Here is a 27,754-nt window from a genome sequence, read left to right on the forward strand (position 1 = left end):
ATTTGGTTATAAACCAAAATATTGAACAATACAAACATAAAATATAAACATGTGGAAGCAAAACTTCATGGCAATCCCTCCAATAGTTGTTGTGATATTTCAGTTAGGACCAAAGTGGTGGACAAACCAACCAACAGACTGACCGACTGGACATGCAGGGTTATGTCAAGGTAGGGACAATTTGTCCATTAAAACAGCCAAGGGTTCACTTACATTAACGTGTTTGTGTGTGCCAATGTCAGCACATTTGAAAAATCCTGTAATCCGAGCACTATTTTTACATAACAGTGTGGAGGATTACAGTCATTATGTAGTGTTTTTAAATGAGATTTCATTCATCCTCTCTCTCTTTCTTTTCTCTTTTTTTGTTTTATGAGGATGTGAGGAATCTACTATTGGGGACATTGAAACATCTTGTTGCATAATTATCATAAACTGTACGTACAATGTAGACAAGCTTTCTTACAGGATCTTACTTAATGCTGCTCATTTAGACAAGACATCTTTAATTATCCAAAGATAAAGCAGCATGCTGATACATTCATTTAAATACTTTATGGATCTACTTGTCAAAGAATATATTTCTGTGCTCTCGGCTTGACACCTGACTCATCTGTTTCATCTGACTTCCCCTTGTTTCACTCACAGTGTGAGCCGTAACGCGTGACGATAAGATGTCCACAGGCTGTCAGACCGACTGTCTAGACTGTGGAGCTGTTTTTCAAAAAAAAGAGAGGCTGCAAAGTGACCCCCAAGCCATGATAAAAACAGGAGAAAATTGGCAAAGATTTGTATTTTCAGCTCGATTTAGCATCAAACAGCCACGGCGCAGTTATCTTCTCTGGGTAATCACAGCGCTTAGGCTCCACTAAATGGAGAATTCAGGGGCGATAGGGGCTCAGCTGCTTCTATATGGCTAATGTTTATGGTACATTATTTTTAATGTGTTGTTTATTGTGAGTTTTTTTTTTTTTTTATTCATAAAAATGGGTGAAAATGGGTGAAATTGGAAAAATATATGCATAAATCTGTCACATACCATTAGATATCTAGAGATGCACCAATCCGACTTCTTCATTCCCGATATACCGATATCGATACCCGGGCTTTGGGTACTGGGTGATACCGAGTACCGATCCGATACCAGTGTTTAATTAATAAATTGTATGCCCCACTGTGTGGAAGTGCTTTCTTAACTTAACAAAAGGTAACAAATAAATACATTGATAATTTACTGAATTGATTTTTATTATTAAAATAATAAATCGTACACCAACAACTTGTTAAAAAATCTGAAAAATTATCAGGAATTACAATTGAAGTGTAAATCCAGTTCGGTATTGGTATTGGTGTATATAAATATCCTATTAAAAGCACTAAAAATAGAAAAAATATATATATTTTAGTGAGTATGGACATAAAATGTAGGTAGAAATCTGTCATTTATAAAAATATATTTTGGGGTGAAAATTAGTAAAAAAAAAAAAAGCTTTCTGCAGATACTCTATTTCAATACGTCAGTGTCATGGACCACTGAGCTCCCATCAACAGTCAGCCATTAGGAACTAAATGTGGCCCGGGTTTCTTGACTCTGGCACTGGGACATCGCTGCCATGCAATTTGGCGTCCATCTTGTCACAAGGCTGCTCGACTGGAATGGTGCGGAGGTATGACGGATGAAACAAGGAAAGGGCTCTCTGCCATATTTAGTTTTTATGTACACGGTGATAACATCTGTCATAAATGATTTTGTCTCGACACCTACTCATAAATCACGACTCTTCATTTGGACCATAACTAATGAGACATATGTGCCACTCCTATCCAGTACAATTGGCTAAACAACTACTTTAATGCTGCAATGCCTCCTGGGAGTTTATAGATGTATAAATATGAATGTCAAATGTGTTTTTTCCTCCTGTATTCCCATCACAACTGCAGCCAGAGAGAAGACCAATCACACATATAAAAGCATTTTCATTCCGAGCTGCTGTCAAGGTGACCTCTCTATACTCCAAAGCAATGCCACTCTCACACTGTGTCTCCATTTAAGAGGAGAGCCACTCATTTCCAACTCCATTTCATCCCGGTTATGGGGAGGACAGTTTAGTTAAGGCCGTGGGGTTCATCTTTCACTGTCCCATGAATTAAATATGCATCTCATTACTTCCTCTGCTATCTCATCAAACACTCTGAGAAACCCAAATATGTCTTTTTGTACAAACTTATAAAATATGACCTCAGTTTGAATGTTTTGAGGGTCTCAAAGGGAAATTATTATCAAACACAATTTGATTTCTGAACTCATTTTGCATGATTAAAAAAGTTTGCCACCCGATTTCCAAAACTTCTTCTCAGTCGTGAGGTGTGAGTTCTTATTGGCGTGGGAAAATACACCAAGGCATCCCTTTTTCTTCCTCAATGACATCCTACACATACCAGGCTTGCTTCATCAAAGAACGGCCCACATACCTACAGCAGTACACCGCCTTAGGCCTTATGCACCTATCAGTCAGTCATTAAACTATAATAAGAAAAGTGCACATGAAGCTTTGCGCTGGTGTGCTGCCCAGATACTTCCATCGGCAAGCTGAATGACGACATGATGGGCTGCAGAAGGCTGCGGCCTCGTCTCCTTAACATCCCTGAACATCTTAAAGAGAGGTTAAACAGAATGTTTTTGGCATCAATTGGGCAAAAATTCCATAATAACCTTTCAGCATATTGTAATTCAAGCGTTCTGAGAGACTTCTGCAGCTCCACATGGCTACTGTTTAGCTGTCAAATGAGAACGTTTGCTCCGGCTCGTGGGCGGTGCTTGGTTTTTCATTTTTGATCAACACTGCCTAGCTTGAATGTTTAATCGGACTCTGGTCAGTGACTACAGTCAGGATATAGTGACCGTTTCATAAAAATAACCTTTTTTTAATCAAATTTGCTCCAATTCTACCTACTGAAGCTTTAAATGGGCAGCATAAGCATGCCATGTGACACACATCACATGACCTCTTGATGAGATTGAATTTGAGCACCTGTCCTCAATGCACTCTACACCCTGATGAAGACTTGTTGAGTCTAAACACATCGCTTATCCATGCACTAATGAAGGAGTGCCTCGGACCCTTTTCAGACCGCCAACACCATGGACCTCCACTAAAAGTAAGCTGGACCGTCATTGTTTTTTTTAATCCTTAATACATATGCAGGTTTGATGGAGCACTGGTGGTCAGTAGGTTAGGCAAACTTTCTCATTTTACAGCTAAACAGTACACTACAAGAATTTCTGAAAACATTTTATGTGGGAAATAGGCATTACAGTAACAGAATATTGATTCATATTTGATCAGCGCTGCCTAGTTTGACTGTGGATTGGAGTTTGTGAGTGATTGACAGGTGCACAGAGACAGCAAGGCTCCAACTCGGCTCTGATTGGTTGTTTTCCTCCAGTCTGTGAAATTTTGCAGATGCCATTAGGAGCACCGGAGGACAGCGGAGGACACGGGTACGTGATTTTTTTCAGATTACCTGTCTCATGCACTACTGTCAGGAAATAGTGACCATTTTATAAAAATACGTTTTTTAAATCATATTTGCTCCAATCTTGCCTCCTGCTGTTTTAAGTCGTGCAGAAAAAAACATTTCATTTAATAACACAACGACCACATTCAGCAACAGATTCAGCTGAATGTAGACCGTGATATATTCAGTGTTATAAATACATGCATTCAAATTTTTTGGGAGCGGTGCGTTGACAGGATGCCTGCAGATTTATGCAGTTAAACATGGACCAGTAAACATTTATGGGTGTTGAAGAATCAAAAAGAACTCTGTAATAACCCTCCTTGGGCAGCGAGGCGGAACCAACCAGTCTGGTGTACAACTGCACTGCGGAGACAAACACCTTAACTCAGCCTGTCATTGTCTCATATGAGCACATCCTCCCACCGTGCAGCCAGAAAATAAACACGGATGCTAATGCTAATGAAGCTGTGTAGTGCAAAATTAAGCCAGAATTTAAATGAGAGGCTGAACTTGATTGGATGAGATAATGCGTTGCTGCCGGCAACAACATTAACTTTAATACCTGCATGCACATATGTTGTCACTGACGTCTTGGAAACACAAAACCAACAATGACACATCCTCATTGGAATTCAATCTTAGGTGTGAAACTCTTACAGCAGAAAAACCCACTAAGGGCTGTGCGTGCATGTGTGTGTGTCCACCTCTGACCCCGGGCATTAACAGGAAGATCTAAGTCTCTGACAGAGGTCAGCGCCCTCATTCAACCCCCACCCTATCTCACAAACACAGTAACGCAAACACAGTAATGAAAATCCTGCTCATCTCATCTAGCTCTGACAACATGACAGATATCCACACATGAAATTAAACATGTGAAGGGAACACACACACACAGGACCTTATCCTGGGCCTGATCGGTGGATATAAAAGATTGCATAATCCCTGTGCCAGGCTCCTCTATTTACTCCATCACATGTAAATGGTGGTGGTTGTGGTGGTGGTGGGTGGGGCGGGGAGATTACATTTTTCCTCAACAAGGAAGGCTTTTCAAATATAGGGCTGCCGTAAATAAGCACTCTAAATATTATTCTAGCAGCTGTGAGGGCTTCCAGGAGCGGAGAGCTAATATCGCCGCTCGCTGCAGGTCTGCTTTCAGTCAGCTTTCAGTCAGCTTTCACCAACTACAGCCGCTGCTTGTAGGTAAATATTAGATTCCTATCCACTCAACAACGACGTGTTAATGTGTCAGAGAAAAAAAAAATCCAATTTCAGTGTGTCTCAGGACATTACGGTTTCATCACTTGTAACGAATTCCAAGCTGCCTGTCTGTTGATCAATATTCAGCGTCTGTGTGTGTGTTTCGCAAGGATAACAAATGGATTGTCTTCTATTTCCATTTCTTCATCGCATGTGTCAAGGGTCTGAGCCAAAGCACAGGACTCAGGGGAACATTTGAATATGACCTTCATGACACAGAAATTTCACTTGTTTGTGTTGCTTTGTTTTTCCCCCTTTTTTTTTTTTTAAATGTCTCTTTGTGCGTGTGTTGAAATGGATGACTGTCACAGAGTGTTTGGGTGGCTGGAGGAAAGGGGAATGCAGTCTGAGAGGTTAAAAAGTCCGTCGTCTGCCCCAAAAAAATATTTTTGAGCCCCCGCCAACGACGCCGGCGGCTCTAAGGTTAGGGTTCAACCCCCCAGAACTCTAACCCTAACCCAGTAAACCATAACACACATCAGACATCACAATGGTTTTAAGACAAAAATTAAGATTTTATTATTATTATTTTCAGAAATAGCTGTATATATTATAATATTAATAATATCGTAATAAATTCATTTATTTATTTCATTTATTTATTTATCTCATTTATTTTATTTTTATTATTATTATTATTTTTATTTTTTTTAGAAAAAAATAATTTGGTGCCCTATAGGCGACCGCCTATATGTCCTATGCCTTTAGCCGGCCCTGGACTTCAGGGTGTTTTTGACAGTTCAGCTGTAGAGTAACGCACAATGTTATTGCTGTTTTCTCAGTTTTATCCCATACAGCAATTCACTGATCTAATCTAATTTTACACAAATCATTTCAACAACATTGCGTCTCTCACATTTCCCTGTTAAAATTTTGATTATCAGAAGAGCTGGAATGCGGGGAGTGCGGAAAGCACATATTTTTCCTATCACATTTACCAAGCAGGGATGGGCTGCTGTTATTTGACAACGTGTCAAAAACAGCAAAATGCTCAACATATCTCAAATCTCTCCTCCTTCCTTCCTGCCATCTTTCCATCTGCCTGATGAGATGACTTTCAGCTCTTTCTTCAGATAAACACTCCAGTTCTCTTAGATAATGAGACAGGATGTCTTTTTTAACATGGGGGGCAAATGAGTGTTTTGTAAACGGCTGGATGGAGAATCCCTCTGCTCCTGCTCGTGACTCATCTGTCACTCATGAACATGTCTTCAGAACTAGACTGAAGTTACCATGTTTATCTCAGGGCTGTAATCCTTAAGCAAACTTGTAGGTGGAGGAAGACAACACCAAAGGAAACACCACCGCCCTCGTCCTTATGTCCACACACACTCCTCTGATGACAAAGGGGAGGCCGGTGATTATCAGGCTACCACTCACCTTCACATGTCAAAGATCAACAGGCAGCTTGAGCACGCGGTCTTTTACAAGTCAAGCTACTGGAAGTTAAAAGATAAGAACCAGTTAAATGATAAGAAAAAGGCACTGTATGTTGAACAAGCCACTCAGATTGTTGGATGTTGTTAAAAACATGATGAGGCTTTGTTGTAAATGGATATGTGGCAGGGTTGTGGCGGGGGTTTTTAAAGTCTGACACAAACAGAATGGAGTGCCAATTGGCCGAGTGATGACTCAGAGAAGGAGAATGTTAGATTCAAATTGCAGCAATCAGGCACTAGGGTTATAAAGTACCTAACAACCTCCATGAACTGTCTGACTATGCTTACATGCACAAAATATTCATTTTTGTGCCCTTATTTCGAAAAAGACAATATTCCTACTAAGCTGTTTGCATGGCTGTTTAATGGATATTCCATTAATATTCCCGTTTACATGCAGCCGTGCATACTCCTTACAACTAACATAGCCGGCGGACAATCTCACAAGAGTTTCTCCAGTTTGCTGGCTCCCTTCTAGCCAAGGCCAGACCAGATCCACTCCTTCCGTTCTTACCTTTCACAATAAAAGCCCTGGACATATAATGTTCACAGGCAAGTATTTCGCATTTTCGTGTCGTTTATTCGTCACGCCCCCGGTGTGTAAAGGCCTTAAGGCCTAATTCAGAATATCCAAATGGAATATGCGGTTTACATGACCTGTATCAAATTCGGTATATTGTTATATTCGGAATTATAGTGGAATATTAGTGTGCATGTAAACGTAGTCACTGTTGCAGCTCCAACTGCTGACCGTGTTGGTGAGGGGGCCAAATCAATGAGCCCAAACTACACCTCACCACCTCACGTCTCTCGCTCCAGCTCAAACCTCTGTTCTACAGCAGCACAGGGTAAAAATACCCTCTCCAGAATGCAACACATGCAACAGCCTCATAGCTGTGATGAGTGATGTCAGATGCAAGGCTGGGGCGATGCCAAAATAACAGCTGTACGGGAGGAGAAGAGTCAAAGAGTCACAACAAAGTGACCATCAGCAGAGCCATGAGGCGGTGCGTTCATAGCCGGGGGGTCACGGGGGTGAACGCTGCTGCGAGAGAAGTGCGTCTGCTCGATGGTAAAATCTGCGGTAGCCACATGAAAGGGCCTACAGCAGCGCTGTCTGGCAGAGAAAGAAACTCCGTCTAATTCCACCGGTTACTATTACAGACGTCGGCTAAATCGGAGCCTAAAGAACACACAGACTGTTTTCTCACAGCAGCGGGAATGGCACGGCAGGATATAGACATAAAGAGATTAGTGGGATATCTGTGGGAAACCAGTCTGGAAAAGTCCACTTGGTAGGATATCATGTAATTGTTAACGGCTCCATTTAACATCTGTTGAATAGGGTCAATATGTCGCTGTCAGTAGTGAAATAAAAGATTCTGAAACATACTGTATTATGCAGAAGTGATGATGTCTGTCAGAGAGACGGCTCGCACTGCACAGCGCCGTTTGTCTAATTCGAAACAGCAGACGGAAAAAGCCCAGTAAGAAAGACGCAGCAGCCCTATAAAGTAAATTACTAGAGGCCCCTCCATCTTTTTAATGCCTCGGCTGTTGTTTGGGGACCTTTAATGTGAACGCAATAAAACGAGCGAGGGTGAAATAGGGAGGAGAGCAAAGGGTGAAACAACCGACAACTAAACCCCGAAGCAGCTCGAGCGTGGCCCACACAGCCTCTCACACAGTTTAGTACAGAGGAGACACTTCCTGTGTGTCTAATCCTGACATATTTCGCCGCGGCACTTCGTGTTACTGAGAAGATCTGCGGCGACGTGTTTCTACCGGCAGCTAAAAAGATGTCACAGATTCTACACTCGGGGTGCACAGACTCCGTTTTCTACTTTTGTATTTGCGCAGAATTTGATTTATTCCCAAACGTCCCCCGACAGACACCTACGCCATCTTCACTTCTCTTCTTTTCCAGCCGCTGTGGAACTGAAAGTGGTTCTACAAATTAGAGCACTTCCACCCCAGGAAGAGCGCTTTATGTTGTGACAGGAAAACATTTAGAAGACAGAAAACAAGCTCAGCATTTACCCTGTGATTGCTTAATGAGGAAATGCAGAGGAATGGCTTGTGTGGACGCTGATAATGAGTAGCCACAAAGGAACTGGACAGGAATTAATCTGCATAGCCTGTCAGACTGGATGGATTCCTACATCTTTCTTACAGTGAGCTGGCCTTAAGAGGATTATTACCGCACGGTCATCTGTGTCTACACGCCAAAAGTTCACATGCAAGGGTCCTGCACTTGTCCAACGGGATGTGATCCCGTTTTTTATGTGGTATTCCTGGAATGACAGCTTGACTGAGACAACTCAGATTATGGTGCCCGGGAAGAGGCGCTAATCTGCAGCTCCCCATCATTTCTGTCCACCACGGATTAGACTGTACCCCCCGAACTGCACCTTACTTACCGAGAAGCAAATAACTTTAAGTGCCGAGTGTCTGCCTCACATATCCTCATATTCTTTGAAAAAACGCTTAATCCCCTCTTTATGATAAGCTGTCGAGGAGCTTGGACTGTCTGCTGTGGGACTACAACACCGGGATTTAAGGTCTCAAAGCCACCTCAAATTAAATTAAACACAGTGACCTTCTGAATCTCTTATGCACTCTTATAAAAGCAAATGGAATATAAGTGGCTGTGGTTTTAACGGCCGCTAACCAAAGGCCAGATACAGGTGACCCAACCGGAGCGTCGTAACTCATCCAGGCCTCCACTCCAATCTTGTGCACTCAGATCTCCATCTCATTTCTTTGAATAATTCTGAAACGCAGCGAGGAGTAAGTGCAAGATCGACCTCATCGGGACACCCTGAGATGTCCCAGACGCTCCTTGTGTCTGCTTCACAGACAGTCGTAAAAACAAGCTTCTGAAGGAGCACTCCAGTTTCAGGTCTGTCCTGCCGGCTGAACAGCTGAGTCTAAAGTCAAACTGTATAGAGTTTGTGGCTGACTGCTGTCTTTTACACTTGAGTTTGGCCCATAAGTGTGTCTGACAAAAAACAGATCACTGTCTCTCTTTGCCAGTTCCACATCATAGAAATATGGAAATTGGAGAAATTTGAACTGCTTATAGCCCTTCTGATGATCCCTAGTTGAACACACCGCATTACAAAAGTGAAACAAATATTCAAATTGGGTTTTAAAAGGGGTGGAAAGAGCAGGTTAAGGGATGATGAAGTGGAAATGTATTCATTTTAGGGCTGTCATAGTTAATGCGATAATAACGCGTTAACGCAAATTTGTTTGTTTCGATTTTTAGGTTGTAGCGCGATCAGTTTTTTAAAGCTAGAGTGAAGATACTGGTATCATATGAAACAAGGAATCCTAAGGAATCCATTGGTACTAACGTGTCATACTGGCTTGTCGCAAAGAAGGTTAAATAACGCTCCAAACTTATGCTCAATTTTGGCGAGGAAAAACTGGCATGGCCATTTTCAAAGGGGTCCCTTGACCTCTGACCTCAGGATATGTGAATGAAAATGGGTTCTATGGGTACCCACGAGTCTCCCCTTTACAGACATGCCCACTTTATGATAATCACATGCAGTTTGGGGCAACTCATAGTCAAGTCAGCACACTGACACACTGACAGCTGTTGTTGCCTGTTGGGCTGCAGTTTGCCATGTTATGATTTGAGCATATTTTTTTATGCTAAATGCAATACCTGTGAGGGTTTCTGGACAATATTTGTAATTGTTTTCTGGTGGTAATTGATTTCCAAGAATAAATATATACATGTTCACTTATTTGGTACATTTTCAAAAGATAAAAAATGTGCGATTCATTTGTGATTAATCACAATTAACTATGGACAATCATGCAATTAATTACGATTTAAATATTTTGATCGATTGACAGCCCTAAGTCATTTGCTCACATTACAGGACTGTAAGTAACTCCGTGTTAAAAATCTGAAGGATGACACAATCAATATTGAGTTTGTTTCTCACGCATTCTAGCGCCATAACGAGATCTAAAACATCTCCAATACGCAGCAGCTTTAAGTCTCACACAATTACTTTGTTTTGAAGCCGTCCTCACACTGGTGGCATTAAATATTCAAGTCTCGTAAAAAACATATTGGCGGCGCATCTATCAAATCCAGAGCAAAACAGTCTCTCGTAAAAAATGAAAAGACGCTCTCTCTTCTCATGTGGTTCTCACCATCACCATCTTCTTGGAGAAGTTGGAATCATAAACAGCACTTTGCATGTGGTGTTTTTTTTATGTGTGTGTGTGTGTGTGTGTGTGTGTGGCTTCACCTCTGACACTGTGGATCAACAGAAAGATCTAAAGTCTTTGACACCGCCGCTGCGCATTGGTGGATGCAATTTTCCCATCATTGTTGCGGAGCAGAATAGCCCCGGTGTCTGGAATGGTCACCCTCTGTCTCCGTGACAATGCTTTAGTGATCCACACACACTACAGTAATGGCTGTTGGTACAAAGACCTTTTGACGTCGCTCGGGCTCAGCCCGCATTCTGCGTCCACTTCCCTCCGACTGCCTGCCACTGCAGCAGCCGGCCCCTCCCCTCCCCTCACAACGCCCCTCTCTCTCATTCAGCCCCTTCTTGAAATGGTGGGGAGAGGCTTTTCTACTGCGTGTCTGTAGGCGTGCGCTCATGCTTGCTTAATTGACATTAAGATCTATGAGTTGGGATGCGCTTTGGGTACCTGCTGCTGAAGAAAGAGAAAAAAAAGAAGCTGGAGAAGCTGAAAGCAGAGAGATTAGAAAGAAGAAAAGGGGCAGAGAGCTAACGGGAGATTGAGTCCAAGGAGGTGGAAATGGAAAGTAGACAAACAGCAGCAGAGTAAAGCAGCAGTGGGCAGAATGTTTTTGGCATCGTTTGGCAAAAATTCCATAATAACCTTTCAGCATATTGTAATTCAAGTGTTCTGAGAGAAAACTACACTTCTGAACCTCCTCACGGCTCTGTTCTCAGGCATTAAAAAATCAGATATTCTGTTACTGTAATGCCTATTTCTCACCTCAAATGTTTTCAGAAACATCTTGTTGTGTACTGTTTAGTTGTAAAATGAGAAAGTTTGCCCCGGCTGGTGGGCGGTGCTTGGTATTTCCTCAACTGATCTCAACATGTTTCTGAAAACATTTTACGCGAGAAATAAGCATTACAGTAACAGAATATCGATTCATATTTGATCAGATCTAACTAGTTTGACTGTTTGATCGGAGTTCACAAGTGATTGACAGCTGCTCAGAGACGGCAAGGCTCCAGCTCGGCTCTGATTGGTTGTTTCCCTCCGGTCTGTGAAATCTTGAAGATGCCATTAGGAGCACCGGAGGAACATGATTTTTTTTTCAGATTACCTGTCTCATGCACTACTGTCAGGATGTAGTGAGCGTTTTATAAAAATAACTTGTTTTAATCATGTTTGCTCCAATCTCGCCTACTGCTGCTTTAACCAGCACAATATTGATATTATATTAATCATACCCCACACACACACACTCTGTGCTACCAACACAGATGCACCACCTCATTACTGCTGCAATGTAGCTCACACAGCAGGAGAGGAGAGAGAGAGAGAGAGAGAGAGAAGGAGATGGCAGATCAGCTCATGCTGTATGTAATAGTTGTGTTGGATGCACATGGTTGTTGCTCCTCATTCTGCCAGGGTCGGACACACATGCTGCCCATGCATAATGCAACAAACAGATTGGCAGCCGTTCTGGTGGCAGGGATGGGAAGGGATACGGACCCCCCCTGCACCGCATGCACCGAGCACAGCCTCTCCCCACGAGGGTTAGCCCAGGATGCTGCAAACCACCCTCCCCTCCCCGACCCCATCATCCTGCGCTCCCTTCCTCCTCCTCCTCCTCCTCCTCCTCCTCCTCCTCCTCCCTTTTTTCCCCACTTTCTCCTCATCCCTCCTCAGTCACTCGCTCCGAGGTCCGGCCAAGTCAACGGCTTTGCAGAGGATTTTCTGCCTTGCAATTTTGTGAGATATAAAGAGACTGTAGTGGCAGGATCATGATGGAGAGGACGGAGGAGAGGTTGGTTTTGAGCCCCTTAATGAGGGGTTTCCTCTGAGGAGGCGTGAGGAGTACAAATCGCTACTGTAGAGGCTGACTGACGCATCCATGACCGAGGATGTGGCTTTTTTTTAAGCTATCTGCTGTGGCTGAGTGGTGCTTGAAGATGCTCAGATTAGATAAGCCACATCAACACATTCTTGGCTGCAGGTCGAGCAGCCTCCCCACCGTAATGATCATTCAGGCACCCGATGGGGGGGGGGGGCTGCAGCGTGACTCTTTACAGACTGGACCCGAAGCCCTCGGGGATGCTGAGCCGTAAGGCATGTGGCTACTTAAGTGTACACATTGTTCTGTTTGAATTAGCCACTCCTTCTTTGTGCCCAGGGGCTACAGAGTGAAATTACACCATTTTTCTCTCTGATTTATCAATTTCAGAAATCATAATGTCAGATAATTACATGCTCTGCTCTAGATAATGATGAGAGGAGACGGGATAATGGATGCTCAAGTCTGTTGTCAGAGAGAGAATCAATAGGAACTTGCACTTTAACCAGGAAGGCATCTCTTTTTGTAGAGAAGAGCCATACTCTCCCCCATGAACACGCTTCCCTCCTTTCTCCATGCTGCAGCAATAATCTTAACCCATTCAGTGCCACAGTCCGATGTCCAAGCCTTGATAAGTAATCCAGTAACCACACACTGGCAATGAGGATAAAATATTAACCATGGTCTGATGACACACTTTTTTAATTTGCACACAGAGTGTAACTATAGGTTACACATTTATTACTTTATACAAGGAATCCATAGTAATGAATTAAAATCAAATACATTTCTGGTGTTAGAATTAATGATTTGATTCTGCCTGGCCTTTCATTACAATATTCTAACAGAAAAAAAAATTGTTTTGCTCTTCAAAATCTGCCCTCTTATCTTGACTTTCGTTTTAACAAACTGGCTATAATTGGTCATCTTCTATCACACAATCTATCAGTTCCATCATTGAGCTCATTATACAAATACACATTTTCACATTTCAACACTCTCCAAGATGCGAGCTTCATTTCCATTCTGTACACAGTGTTCAGTGTTATATACATAAATGATGCTCTGGTGGATCTCAGCTAGCCCATAGTGAGGAAATACTTGAGTGGGATGAGGAACACCACATGGCTTCATCGCAGCATCACACAGTGAGCTGCAGCACTAAATATACACTAGTAGATGTAGATGAGTAGAGGAACTAATGACTGATTCCTTATTGTGACACACACACACACTCTTTCTCTCTGAATTTAAAGTCTCTGAAACTGATGAACAGATGAGCACACAGCACACATCACACTTACACACCCAGAGTGCCAAAGCATGCAGTCAGGATGTGAAGGTTGATCAGCCTTCTAGCAGCCCTGCGTAAAACCCATTAGTGTCCTGAGATTTTCTTGGGTAATAGTGAAGACATCTATTTGATTTAACCACACAGCACACACACACACACACACACACAGTGTAGCTCTACAACCATGAAAACACCTTGTGGTTTCAGCAGCACTGCCCATTGTTCCCATATGTCTCAGCTGAGGTGTGCTGGTTCACAGGCAATTAGCGCATGATAATAATAATAATAATAATAATAATACATTTTATTTATATAGAGCTTTTCTAAAAAAACTCAAAGACACTTTACATAGATAAAAAGATCATAAAACAAGGACATCATAATAAAAAAGATATAAAACACACAATATTAATTACACATTGTTCTAAAAAGGTGATGTCCACAATCACTCCAAAAAGCTGCTCTGCTTGTGTTTGACACTTAAAACCTATTCTGATAATAGAAAGAGAGATCTCTTACCGGCTACAGTGTATCTATCCATGTAGTTGAGGACGTTCCCGAAGCTGAGGATCCCGGCTGCGGCTGCCGGTGAGCGGCATCTGAGGAGCGCGGCGCGGAATTTGTGCCCCGGTTTGCACGCGTGGAGGTCCGGACTGGAGTTATTGTTGAGCGCGGGAGTCATGCTGCCGGACAGCGTGCGCACCTCATCAGAACTGCTGCAGCCTTCGATCTCACAGCCGTCGCTCTCCACGCACATCTTCTGGCACGAAAGATCCAGCGCAAGAAGAAAAGAAAAAAAGAGATGGAAAGAGAGATAGAATGGAAGAGGAGAATAGTTCAGAGATGGTCTGTGATTTCTGTTCAGTGTTGTGTGAAGTGCGCTCTTCTCGAGATCATGTTTTGCAGTCAGTGCGCTCCTGAGGATCTCTTATTTCTAAAGGAGTAGCCTCCACAGCGCTGTAGTGCAGGGTGGGGGGGGGGGTGTGACCTGTGCTGCTGTGTGCTGGACAGGCTCCGCCCTCATGAAGCCCTGCAGCGAATGATGGAGCCGCACCTGATATACTGGCGCAGAAGCTGGGGAATGCAACCTGGTTTGTAGTGGGGGGGTTGGTTCTGTTATTTAAAGAAGCTGACAGTAGTTGGAAACGTGTGGGTGGGTGACTTCATTTATCTATATACATATAAATATTCGTCTTCCACATTTATTAGGGAGCAATGAGGAAATATTACTATTAAATAACAGAAGTAGGTCACCAAAGAGATGAGGGGAAGCCCAGTGTGTGCTCATATTTTTTAGTAAATGTTTAACTACATAAATCTGCAGGTAGCCTGTCAACACACCATGTGCATGTATTTATAATAGGGCTGTTTTAGGTTTGTTTATGAGACCAAAGATTTCCATATGACCGCTTTGCTGGAATTGACCATTAAAGAACCTTGAACCTTGATTTGTTGTTTGGAAGTTTATATTCAATGGCAGACGCCCAAGAGTGTTGATTGTGTTGTTGGAGTAGAGATTGATTAAATATTAACATATTTTATCATAAAAAAACAACAACAGTGCAGAGCCTTATGTGAAGCAGCCTTCAGGTCAAAGATTTCTGTGTGCATTCACACATTCAGGTACATTACCATAGAAACAGGCAGGTTTACTGGGCTCCATTTGTTATGTGCTTTAAGTGAGAATGAAGATTAAATTATTTCATGTTTTATTGTTCATTAAATAATGATTTAAGGACCACAGTCCTTCATTCCTGACTGATTCTTCTAAAAGGTACCTTTTTGTGGCAGTTTTTATGTTCATGTCTTACAAATGTTTCACCACTGCAACGGTATTTCTGGTGTCTTATAAGTCCAACTAACCAACTAAAGATCTATATTAAAGAGGACCTATTATCCGTTTGTGCTTTTTCCCTTTCCTTTAGTGTGTTATATAGTTTTTTTGTGCACGTAAAAGGTCTGCAAAGTTACAATGCCCAAAGTCCACACCAAAGGGAGTTACTCTCTTCCACAGAAACACTGTTCCTGAACTGCCTGAAACGCCTTGATTGAAGTCCTGCCTTTTGTTCCGTAATGTGGTGATGTCACCAAGTAACACATTTGCATAATACCTGCCTAGTGGCTAGTTTGGCAAACAGAGCGTTTCAGACAGAGGGTGAAAAGAGGTGCTGCAGCACAGCCGGTATGAGAAAAGTAAAGCCATTTTTGAACATTAAAGCATGTAAACATGTTCTAGTAGAAACCCAAAATACAAGTATGCATCTGAAAATAAGCACAATAGGCGCTCTTTAAACCTTTATATTGTGTAGTGAGTTAACTTAGTGTGTTCAGAAGCCTTACAACAGTCCTCACATATTAGGCTACAGTATAGATATTAATTATTTTAAAAAGGAAACGGTCAGATTACTTTTATGAATAAACTGGTGTGGTCAGGTGCACAGGAACTGCTGTCAAAGTGTGTGGGAATAAAATTTTAAAAGCCCATATGGTTACTGGGTTTCCCTCCACAATGAGCTCTGACAGAAGTGCAACTGACATTCAACAGTTTCCACTGAAGCTTTCATGTAATTTTATTGTGGGATACAACGTCAGTGTTGTAAGCTTCCCAGGCAAGGTGACATTTGGGTCAGGGTGGAAAATCAGAGCTCGGTTCTGCTATGCTGGTGAGTGAAAAATAACAGGTTTACTGTATGTAGTGTAAGAGCACAAACTGTTGATGTATTTTCTTTGAATATGGACCCCAGGAAGAGTAGTACTAATGGGGATTCAAATACACAATAAACAATAAACCTTTGTCAGGAATGAGCCATACTTGTACGCTGTGTAGCCTACGTGGAAATAAGAACGTGTCCATACTCATGTCACTCCACTGTTCAATAAAGCAGAAATGAGAGTTTCAGTGGAGAGTCATTGTGCTCCCTAATCTCCCATGAAGCTTGTCATATGGGGGCAGATATCATCAAGTATCATCAGAGGTATCGTGTCAAAAGTTAAAGTAAAAGCATTCTGAATAACAATCTTTCACTTTGCAGACCTTTTACATGCACAGAAAACTATATAACACACTACAGGAAAGGGAAAAAGCATAATAGGTCCTTTACTTATTACTACAAGTCGGGGCAAATGATTTGCTGTCACACCATTGATTTGAGCCTGAGAGCTGCATATCAATCTCAATCTCCTGGTTGTCTGCACTGCACACATTTGGGAGATGTTTACTCTAAAGACAACAGCAGTGGATTAAACGGTCCCTGGAGGATGCTGAAAATAGCTGATTATTGTAATTGCAGTACTGAAATTTACACAAGTTATTTTTCACTCTACCAGCACAGCAGACCCATTTATGAGCACTGATTTTTCAGTCTGACCCAAATGTCACCTTGTCTGGGAAGTGCTGATTGAGTTTTTGCACCAAATCATTCTTCTTGAAAAATTAATTTGTGGCTGAAAAATAAACTAAAAAAGTCAATTTGTTGTCTGCGAGCAATGAAGTTGGCCATTTATTTTACAAAAACATCTTCATCACAACAAGTTGGTTGGGGCACAGCTGTGAGAGAGAGTGAAACAGTCATGCTGGATGAATCCTGCTATTGGACATGTTTGTCTGTGGCATTCCTGGCGGTTACAGAATAAATCCAAAGAGGGGAATCATCTGGTTTGGTTAAGAAAAGATGAACACAATGCAACTGGCTCAGTTCTGACAGATTCAGCGGTTTCTGCACTGACAGCCACCGCTGTCCACAACTTCATTACAGTCTATGATGGAGACAGAAAGCCTTAAATGACTGCAGAGTTTGGATGTAACTCCCTTTATTGATTCTACTGGGAGACAGCTGAGTTTTTAACTAATTACAATGATGGTTTAAATGCCACTGAAGAAGGTGACAATACCCCGTAGCACTAAACACTGCGTTGTTGTCTGATGTGAAATATTGCTCAGCATTCACACCTCAATGAATCTTCAGCGGGGATGAGGAAAATTAGCTTTTCTGTCTGAATGGCTGGGACGGGTCCAATCCTGCATGCAGATGAGTGTTTCTAGGCCATCTGTGTTCTGTCAGAAAGGAGCCAAAACATCCTCAGCTAATTGTTAGGCTATTCCATTGTGTGTTTTGACTTTGCCAAGACAGCATGATCAGCTATATATCACAGGAAGCAGAGTGTGTAGGGAGTTTTGTAATTCTGAACCCAGACTTACTGAAGTAGTTTGAACAGAAAAGGTGTGAGGCAGAGCAAGAAAAGCTGAGCTGGTGTTGATTTAACGTGAGCACAGAGTTCAGTGTGGGAGTGAGAGGTGGGCAGGCTGAGGGGGCGTTACTGACAAGTATAGCTTGATTTCGCTGAAAGCCAGAGGGGACATTGGCCAATAAGCTCTTATTCCTGATGAACTGGGTATCCTGCTAATGACTAAGGCTGTCAATCAATTAAAGTATTTAATCGCAATTAATCTCATGAGTTTGCTATAGTTAATCGTGATTAATCAGAAATTAATTGGAAATTTTTTTATCTGTTCAAAATGTACCTTAAAGGGAGATTTGTCAAGAATTTAATACTCTTATCAACATGGGAGTGGGTAAATATGCTGCTTTATGCAAATGTATGTATATATTTATTATTGGAAATCAATTACCAACACAGAAACCCTCACAGGTATTGCATTTAGCATAAAAAATATGCTCAAACCATAACATGGCAAACTGCAGCCCAACAGACAGCAGCAGCTGTCAGTGTGTCAGTGTGCTGACTTGACTATGACTTGCCCCAAACTGCATGTGATTATCATAAAGTGGGCATGTCTGTAAAGGGGAGACTCGTGGGTACCCATAGAACCCATTTTCATTCACATATCTTGAGGTCAGAGGTCAAATTAAAATGGCCATGCCAGTTTAACATGGTTGGTACCAGTGGATTCTTTAGGTTTTCTAGTCTCATATAATGTCAGTATCTTCACTGTAGCTTTAAAACTGAGCCCGCTACAACCTAAAAATCACAAGTTGCATTAATGCGTTAAAGAAATTAGTGGCGTGAAGATTAATTGGCATTAATGCGTTATTATCTTACAAACTTTGACAGCCCTACTGTGTATGTTTGATATTCTTCACTGTAGAAACAAAAGCATTCAGCCATATGCTAAAAACCCGAAAGTGAAATAAGATCAGACTTTTTGTCATTAGTTAAACCTAAACAAATCTGGGAAGGAGGTAAATAAGATGAGGGAGGCTGATTCCTGGCATCCGTTCTGGGGAAGGCTGGGCGCTTGCCTGGCTCTGCTCTGCAGGCGTTTGGCATCGCAAAGGCATCAGTGTTGAGGTCTGGAGGCATTCACAGGCACTGAGTTGACCTGTATTGTTTTATGTAGACTGAAATGAGAATGTCCTGCCAGCAGAACCTAAAGCCCCTCATAGCATTTGTTTTGCAGAAGTAGTTTCAAAGCAATCATCTACTTGCTTCCCAATAACTTTGATGTCTGAAAATCCCCCCTGTTTGATTCTGGAAAGTATGATGCAAACAGTGCAGCCTGGCAGGCACAGCACAAACTGATCAAGTGATACTGACAAGAATTGCTTTTGTAATGCTGCACAGTACCAACATCCAGGATAAGAGGATGCAGGAAAAGAGAAGAGGGGCCAAGCCGACCAGCGGTCTCACGCGGAGGGCTTAGGAGGGAGCCCCAGTGAACAGTTGTTCCTGTCTCCCTCTCTGGAGCCCCCACCTCCTCCTCCTCATTCTTCGGGATGTGTTTGATATGCTGGTCATGTCTGTGGGATCCTGTGTGATTTTCCATCGTGCAGAATGGCTTTGGTGGGCCACGGAGCCTATCTCTTGCGTTATTCTGCTATGTGGCCCAGAGCCACTGCCCCAGCCTTCCTTCCTGTCTCAGCTCAGGGCCGAGCCTCCAGTGCAGGATGGGAGATAACCTGCTAATCGCCGGGCGCAGCGGCTGCAGGACGATAAGGCCGACTTCTCTGGCATTCTAACACGTGGCTACCCATGAAGTTTAAATGTCCCACTGAAACGTGTCTGTCAGCTGTGTGTCTATCAGCTGTGCTTCTGGTAAACACGTCTCCACCTCTTTAAGCTCATAAAGTTCACAAGAATGAGTTCACAAGAAAGTTCAATCACAATGATGTCTTCATTGTGATCAAGTATTGCAAATAAACTAATATATATGCAGATAGGGAGTGTTGCACTATGTCAAGAAACTTAGTGTTGATAATATTAAAATAAAAAATCAGGTGGTCTTCAAGGAAGGGGCAAGTGGTCGAGTACAGTATAAGAACAATGACTGTCCAGCTGACTTTTAGTAGAAGTCCACGGTATTGAAAAGCATCTGAGGCACTCTGATTGTAAGTTAAAAAATCCTTTACTAATACATGGATAGCCAACATGTTTCGATTCAACAAGATTACATCAGGGTAGATAGTATAGTGCAATGAGGAAATGGTTTCAAATTCATTTTCACACCACTGATTTCTTTAACACATTAAGGCTCTATCGGAGGTTGTAGCAGGTTAAGTTTTAAAGCTAGAGTGAAGATGGCCAGTATTAAACTAGAAAACCTAAGGAATCCATTGGTAGTAACCATGTCAAGAAAGTTTGAAGACAGCTAAATAACGCTCCAAATTTACACTAAATTTTGACGAGACAAAACTGTCATGGCCATTTTCAAAGGGGTCCTTTGACCTCTGACCTCAAGATATGTGAATGAACATGGGTTCTATGGGTACCCACGAGTCTCCCCTTTACAGACATGCACACTTTATGATAATCACATGCAGTTTGGGGCAAGTCATAGTCAAGTCAGCACACTGGCACAGTGACAGCTGCTGTTGCCTGTTGGGCTTGACTTTTCTTTTATGTTATGATTTGAGCATATTTTTTATGTTAAATGCAGTACCTGTGAGGGTTTCTGGACAATATTTGTAATTGTTTTGTGTTGGTAATTGATTTCCAATAATAAATATATACATACGTTTGCATAAAGCAAGCATATTTCCCCTCTCCCATGTTGATAAGAGTATTAAGTACTTGACAAATCTGCCTTAAAGGTGCATTTTAAACAGATAAAAAATGTATGATTAATTTGGGATTAACTATCGACAACCGTACGTTTAATCGCGATTAAATATTTTAATTGAGTGACAGCCCTACTCAGAAGACATGACAGTGAAAATAACAAAATAAATGCAAACATGTACGGTAACTAACTAACAAATATACTAGCAAAAAAAACAAGAACGATATTAAAACACAAATAACTAGATTTAGGTCAACGACCGGTAAAATAACGGCTATGTTTCACTGTTATTTTCACTGCCATTGTCCTAAATGTGTTAATGTTTGCATTTATTTTGTTCTTTTCACTGTCATGTCTTGTTGTCTCTTTAAGTGGGCAACATAAGCATGCCATGTGACACATGTCACATGACCTCTTGATGAGTTTTAATTTGAGCACCTGTCCTTAATGCACTCTGCACCCTGATGATGACTTGTTGAGTCCAAATGCATTGCTTATCCATGCACTAATAAAGGATTTTTACAACTTACAATCAGAGTGCCTTGGATGCTTTTCAGACTGCCAATCAACACCATGGACTTCCACTAAAAGTAAACTGGACAGACATTGTTTTTATCCTTAATACATGAAGGTTTGATGGAGTACTGCTGTATCTGACTCTTTTCGGGTCATTAAAGGGGTTAGGCAAGATGGGGTGTTATCTCTGTTCTTGTTTAACTTGTATGTGGAATGACTTGTCCAGGCAGTTAAATGTGTGTACAATTGTTTTTTGGTGTTCGCTTATCTCATCATTTTCTGAATACAGATGATTTGTTATTTTGTTTTTGTGCTTCTGGTCTTCAATAGTTACAATTAATCGCTCCAAAAGTTGCACATTTTCAGAATCTGTGTGATAGAGAGAGAGAATAATTTTCATCTGATTGTTGTTGTCTTTAAAGTACGTATCTATTTTATTCTCCAGCTTTTGTTTCTGTGAACTACGGCTCTGGAAATAAACGTAGATTGAAATAAATAAACAAAATGTTAAGCAATTAAAGCAATCAAGGAATTATTCAAATACAGTAATCACACAACAGCTCGTGATTCTGCCATTGTTGTCTCGATCAGCCATGTTTACATCCAGTTAAACATGCACATTTCCCCTTCCTGTACCGAGGAGCAAGTGTCCCAGTTCCCCTGAGTACACTATGTACGTTAAGGATCCGGAAAGAGAGAATGAATGAACAGGCCTTCCTGAGCTGAGGAAAAAACAACCAGTTGTACATTTCCAAACATTCCTTTCAATGGAGATGAGATGTTTTAATGGAGAACATTTTTGACTATGATCTAATATCTGTCTCCTTTGCATGAACTCTAATTTTGAAGCGTCACTTTTATCATTTTCAGATAGTATTAATACAGGCCATCTTCAATAGACTGACTCTTTTCATGTGCCCAACAGGGGACTAAAGGGACATTCAGTAAGATGCTCTGTCTTCTGACTAAGCTGTTATCATGAACACATGATGTCTGGTGGCACTGGACCACCCCACTTGTTGTTGGAGACAGAGCCGTCTAGGCTTTGGTCAATCTTGAGGTGTGGGCTCTGCCATTCCGACCTTTTTTCTCATCCGTTGTGACCTCCTGACCTCCTGCCTGTCAGTAGCTTGCTGTAGCTCCTGCACCCCACCACCCCCAGCCCCCTTACTGCCATGAACTCCTAAACTCAAGCAACAGAGTGTCTGGAGGCAGAGCAGCTGAGGATTTGAATAGATCTGGGCTGATGTCTCCGCTCCTTGGAAGTCTGATCTGGGGGCTGTACTGTACAGTGCAGCAGCAGCAGGAGGCAGAGAGACAGCAGTGACTAAATATAGTGTTCTGGGGCAGAGACAGCGTATTTTATCTGCTCATTTAATTATTTATTCGACAGCTCCATCTGAGCTTGACTCCTTGGTTGTGGGTCATCAGTCTGCCTTAATAAACCCCAGGCTTCTGGCTCAGGTCCCTGCTTGAATGACATGCCCAAAATGAAGTGCATCCATAACTACAAGGTCGATTTGAATAATCCTGGTATCATAATAAAGGTAACACTTGTGAGATTTCTGCATAGGTGTAAGCATCAGTATATATGTTACCGGGTATATTGAAATAAAGATGGAACACAGCATACATGAATACATTTCCATTCTGCCTAAAAAAACTGTACATTTTTAGAGTGAATATCCTTTTGGAATGATGCAGTTGCAGCCCAAACCCTCTAGCAACCATATCACAACATTTGAACCTCACCTGTGCACAGACTGATGGTAACAAAGCGAAGTAGAGCAAAGTTGGAGAGGTTTTAGGAGAGGTGTTAGTAGAGGCATGATAAGGCAGGATCTGTAGATTAGTCATTTGGGTACATTTGTCGCTATAGGTATTAATTCCATCTAAATACAACTGTGTTTTTTTGAAAAATTAACCAATCAGACCACTGTATATGATCCCATTCAAAGAAAAACATAACTCATTGGTCTATTCATGCCTCATTGCCTGTATTGAAGGCCAATGCCTTTAGGGTGAGTGTAGTACCACAATGCATCTGTGGAGGACGGAACCTGCCAAAATAAAAAATAAATGAATAAATAAAAAAAATGACTCAATAAATAAATAAATGTCATTAAATGTAGCAAAAATAACGAAAATGAATAAATAAATACAAAATAAACAAATAAATAACAAATAAATGCCAAAATAGATAAATAAATGCAAAAATAAATAAAAGGGAAAATTAAACAGAAGAGTAAATAAATAAGGGAATTAATACAAAAGATAAATACATAAAGAAGCAAATTGAAACAGAAATATAAATTTGTCACATTTAATCAATTAATTAATGACTAAATTTATTTTTTATATTATTTTTGCTACATGTTATAACATATTTATTTATTTATCGAGTAATTTATTTATTTATTCATTATTTTTATTTTTGTCAGGTTCCGCCAATCCACCAGATGGAGACAGACTGTGTTTTCGAATGGAAAGAGTAGGAGATAGGCTGTTCGATGCTGGAGGAAGGCAGACTGCAAATGAATACAGACGGCTGTAATCGACTCAAACATGATCCAGAGACGGCTACTCCAATAGCCGTCAGCAGCACTGATATGCCCTCAAATACAACTTCACAAAACAGCAAAGGTAAGACATAATTCATGGTTATGGCTGTATAAAGTGAAGTTTATTTTTTATCCTCTTCGGCTGTCGGTTCAGTGAGTTTTGGTCGTAGAGTCACAAGGCTTATACCTTTGGAATCTGTGGTGTCTCAGCTTTCATAATGACATATTGTTTGTGCAGGTAGCATGAAGTAGCAAAATCGCTAGCACCACTATTCGCGCATGCATGTTTAATTTTTTTGCTGTGTGCTCACTTCATTGCTTGGTGTTGGAATTGAGTTTGTTTTGTAAAAATGGTTAACATGGGAGTTTAGCCAAGCTTCCTCCCGTTATGCGGGTATGCAGGTTGAATATGTTGCTACATGTTTAATATGACCTTATCTGTCATTTGTTGCGATGTGTGCAGCTGCCCACGGTACCGGGGGGCGCTCAGGTTCAAGATTAATATCATCATGTTGATCTCCTTTGTTTGAATCATTTTCTGCTGACTGCATTCTTTATGCAACTAAAAAACTCACATCAAGCTCTGCCTAATTGGAGAAATTTGAGCTGCTATGTGGCTGAGGTTGACTTGCAGCGAGACCAGATCTGTGTGGTGCTGTAGCTCGTATTTATAGACTGCACGGGTCTTTGTAATTACCCCATTGCTATGGCTGTGTCTGTGAATCAGCTCTCTCCAGCCCAGTGGCCAGTAGGCCTCTGAAACAGGAATGCTAAATACATAGGACCAGAATGTGCGTATGCCATTATAGGGCGAACCTCAGATTTGGCTGCATTTCCGTTGCAGTCCACGTTTGTACTCCCTGCTCCAGACAAAGGCATTTGCATGACAATGAGGAAAGGCTTGATTGATCTGCTATGCAGCATTGAAGCAGCAGTTGGCAGAATTAAAGCAATTATGATTTTAAAAAGTTATGTTTATAAAACGGTCACTATATCCTGACAGAAGTGCATGAGACAGGTAATCTGAAAAAAATCATGTCCCTCTGTGACCTCCGGTGCTCCTAATGGCATCTGCAGGATTTCACAGACCGGAGGAAAACAACCAATCGGAGCCAAGTTGGAGCCTAGCCGTCTCTGAGCAGCTGTCAATCACTCGCAAACTCTGATCAAAAGGTCAAACTAGGCAGCGCTGATCAAATATGAATCAATATTCTGTTACTGTAATGCCTATTTCTCAGAAACATTTTGTAGTGTACTGTTTAGCTATAAAATTAGAACCCGGCAGCAATGTTGAGATCAATTAAGGAAATTGCAAATGTTCTCATTTTATAGCTAAACAGTACACTACAAGATGCTTCTGAAAACATTTGAGGCGAGAAAATAGGCATTACAGTCACATAATATTGATTCATATTTGATCAGCGCTGCCTAGTTTGACTGTTTGTTCGGAGTTTGTGAGTGATTGACAGCTGCCTCCGTTGAATGAACAGCCAAAAGGAACGCTCTCTCTCTCTGAAATGACCTGTGACTGGCCAAAGTCTCCCATTACGGGCTAGATTTTCTAAAGTCTGAAAACAGAGCCATGAGAAGGTGCAGAAGTCTAGTTTTCTCTTCGAACACTTGAATTACAAAATGCTGAAAGGTTATTATGGAATTTTTGCCCAATGGTGCCAAAAATATTCTACCTACTGCCACTTTAAATCATAAATGTAATCATACACAAACAGAAATAGGCATTCACATTGTGGATATATTCAAATATAGCTGAAAGCCAAACACCAAACCTCTGTGTTGATTGATGCCGACAATTCAACAATTAAAAAGCTTGCTTGTGTGTAAATTATCACCACCCAACAGTCCAATCAACACATTCTATCTGTTCTTGTATCACCCATCAAATGCACACAGAGCTGTGCATTTTTATAGAAGTAACACTAAAACCCCAGTCTCAGCTTTCAAAGAATAATCCTTTGATTTCTTTGGTAACACTTTGTGCGTGCGTGTGTGCGTGTAACCCACTCTGCTCTTCTTTTTGTCCTGACACTTTACAGCAAAATAGGATATGTATCCCTACAAGCTGCGGCGTAAAGACAGGAAGGCCCATATGATGTAATTGTCCAAATAAGGGTCAGAACAGAGGGCGGAGGGGGCTCTTCCTCTATATGATGTCATGTCACTGCAGCAGTTTGCTGGCGATAAGGAAAAGAGTGCAACTTCACATCCACAAATGTGGTTTGACATCTCTTATCATACGTGGAAGGGTGAGAATAACACAAACATTGAGCAGATAAGTTGTCTCTTCTGTTACAGTAAATATGTGTGACGCACATGAGCTATTTTTCTGCTTATTATTGATGATATCATGATAGCATTCTGATTACTCCCATGTATGTATCAGCATGCTGTTTCGTGTGACTGCGCCTGAAGCTGTTTTCATGACTAAAATGCTCCCTGAGTAAACACGGACCGTATCCGCCCCCCCTGCCCCCCCCCGGCTCCTGGCTCCTGGCTCCCTCATTGATCGGCCTGGACAATTTATTAGCCATTGTGACAGTTTCCTGTACAGCCAGGGTCGACAGGGGAAACGGAGAGGTATGCAGATAAAGTGCTCAGAAACATGGCGCACAATGCCTATTGTGTTTTAATTGCAGGTTGAACTGTTACCTCCAGAATGTTTGCCACATACCTTTTAGCCTGTGTGAGTGTTCGCTTGTTATTCCACATACGTGTCCTGCTGCCCGATCTATTCCCCCAAAGCATTGACTAATCGCATAACTTCTGGAAAATCACAAGCGTAAGGTTGAAATGTTCAAAAACAAAAGGAAATACCAGTGAATTCCACAATAAAGCAATGAAACCTTTAACAATGGCTGAGTGGCCTTGAACTACAGCTTTCATCCATCTGTAAATGTCAAGTCCTGTCAACAGCTTCAGCACTTTGATAGGAAATATTTGGCCGGAAGTCAGCAAGTAAGTTCTCGGACATGATTCCACTTCTGCCAAGTTATCGCTCTGCCCAGCAGTTATTGAGAGTACCAATAACATGATGACAATGCAGCCCAATTATTGCACAAACTTGTGCCTGAGAGAGACAGGGGCAATGACCTTTGACCTCCCTGCGTGGTTTACTCCAGTACAAAACAATAGGGACATACAATAACACGCAGCTGTTAGGATTTGCAACCTGATTCGACCATTAAATGGTCAACCAGGCCATTAATTAGCAGTAATCGGTCACTATAAGCACCATAGATGTGGGTCATTAGGGGCCTACTACACCTACTACGTTGTAAAAGTGAAAGCAGAACTTGAAAGCAACACGTTCTAACATGTAAAACTGAATGAAACGTTGCGTTTTAAGATTATTTTTTGGGCAGTTTCAGCCTTTATTGATAGGACAATGGATAGTCTAGAAAGGGGGAGAGAGAGGGGGCCACAGGTCAGATTCAAACCCGGGCCGATGTTGACCCACATCTATGGGACTTATAGCAACTGATAACGCCTATTTAATAGCCTGATAATAGTCTAAACGGCTGGATTTACCAGGGGGACGTTAGACACCTCTGCTGCAGCAGCTGCATGAACAGTTTAGAAACGGAGTGACAAGCGTCTGACATACTGTAAATATGTCCTGTTTGTCTGGTCTGTGTTAGTCTTTGACAAGAGTAGCTAAGCTTAAGATGATGAATGTTAACACCTATCATGTTCCATGAACTCAGCAGAGGTCACAGACTTACACTCACAGTTTAGGGTTCAGCAAATATCAGAAGTAAACACTCAAACTGAGTGCAAGTGTCAGAGGCAGACACTCCTATGGTTGGTTTAACACGGTAACACGTCACACAGGCAACTGCAGGAGGCATCCGTGTCAGTTTTATTTATGAGGAGATCCTCTAACATCTGAGAGTAATCGTTAATGAGTGTGGTGGGGTTCATGCTTGTTTCAAAAGTCCAAAACTGCTGGATAATACCTGTGAAATGTAATTCTTTACTGAATATGAGGTGGTGTTAGAGTATCTGTTTGCCATATATTTGCATGTAAATGCATGTGTAGGACCGGGCAACATATTGATTTGAGGTTTACGCTGT

The 27,754-nt window shown here is 41.6% G+C and overlaps 1 protein-coding gene and 1 long non-coding RNA gene across 3 annotated transcripts in view; one reads left to right on the forward strand and one right to left on the reverse strand.

The window, feature by feature from the left end:
• The window catches only part of spns2 (spinster homolog 2 (Drosophila)), an 81,252-nt gene extending 58,238 nt beyond the window's left edge, over positions 1 to 23,014 (reverse strand). For both annotated transcript variants that reach the window (XM_037748484.1, XM_037748485.1), the window contains exons 1-2: positions 22,857 to 23,014; positions 14,090 to 14,327 (exon numbers count right to left, since the gene is read on the reverse strand). In XM_037748484.1, coding sequence (XP_037604412.1) covers positions 14,090 to 14,327; positions 22,857 to 22,961 — 343 coding nt within the window. In that variant the 5' untranslated portion in view covers positions 22,962 to 23,014. The remainder of the gene's footprint in view (positions 1 to 14,089; positions 14,328 to 22,856) is intronic.
• On the forward strand, positions 20,671 to 26,529 carry LOC119475622. Its single transcript, XR_005203840.1, has 3 exons — positions 20,671 to 21,178; positions 23,546 to 23,747; positions 25,717 to 26,529. It is a non-coding gene; the product is annotated as an uncharacterized LOC119475622 (long non-coding RNA).
• Positions 26,530 to 27,754: the final 1,225 nt, after the last annotated feature.

The sequence above is a fragment of the Sebastes umbrosus genome, chromosome 17, assembly GCF_015220745.1.
Source record: "Sebastes umbrosus isolate fSebUmb1 chromosome 17, fSebUmb1.pri, whole genome shotgun sequence".
NCBI classification, from domain to species: Eukaryota; Metazoa; Chordata; class Actinopteri; order Perciformes; family Sebastidae; genus Sebastes; species Sebastes umbrosus.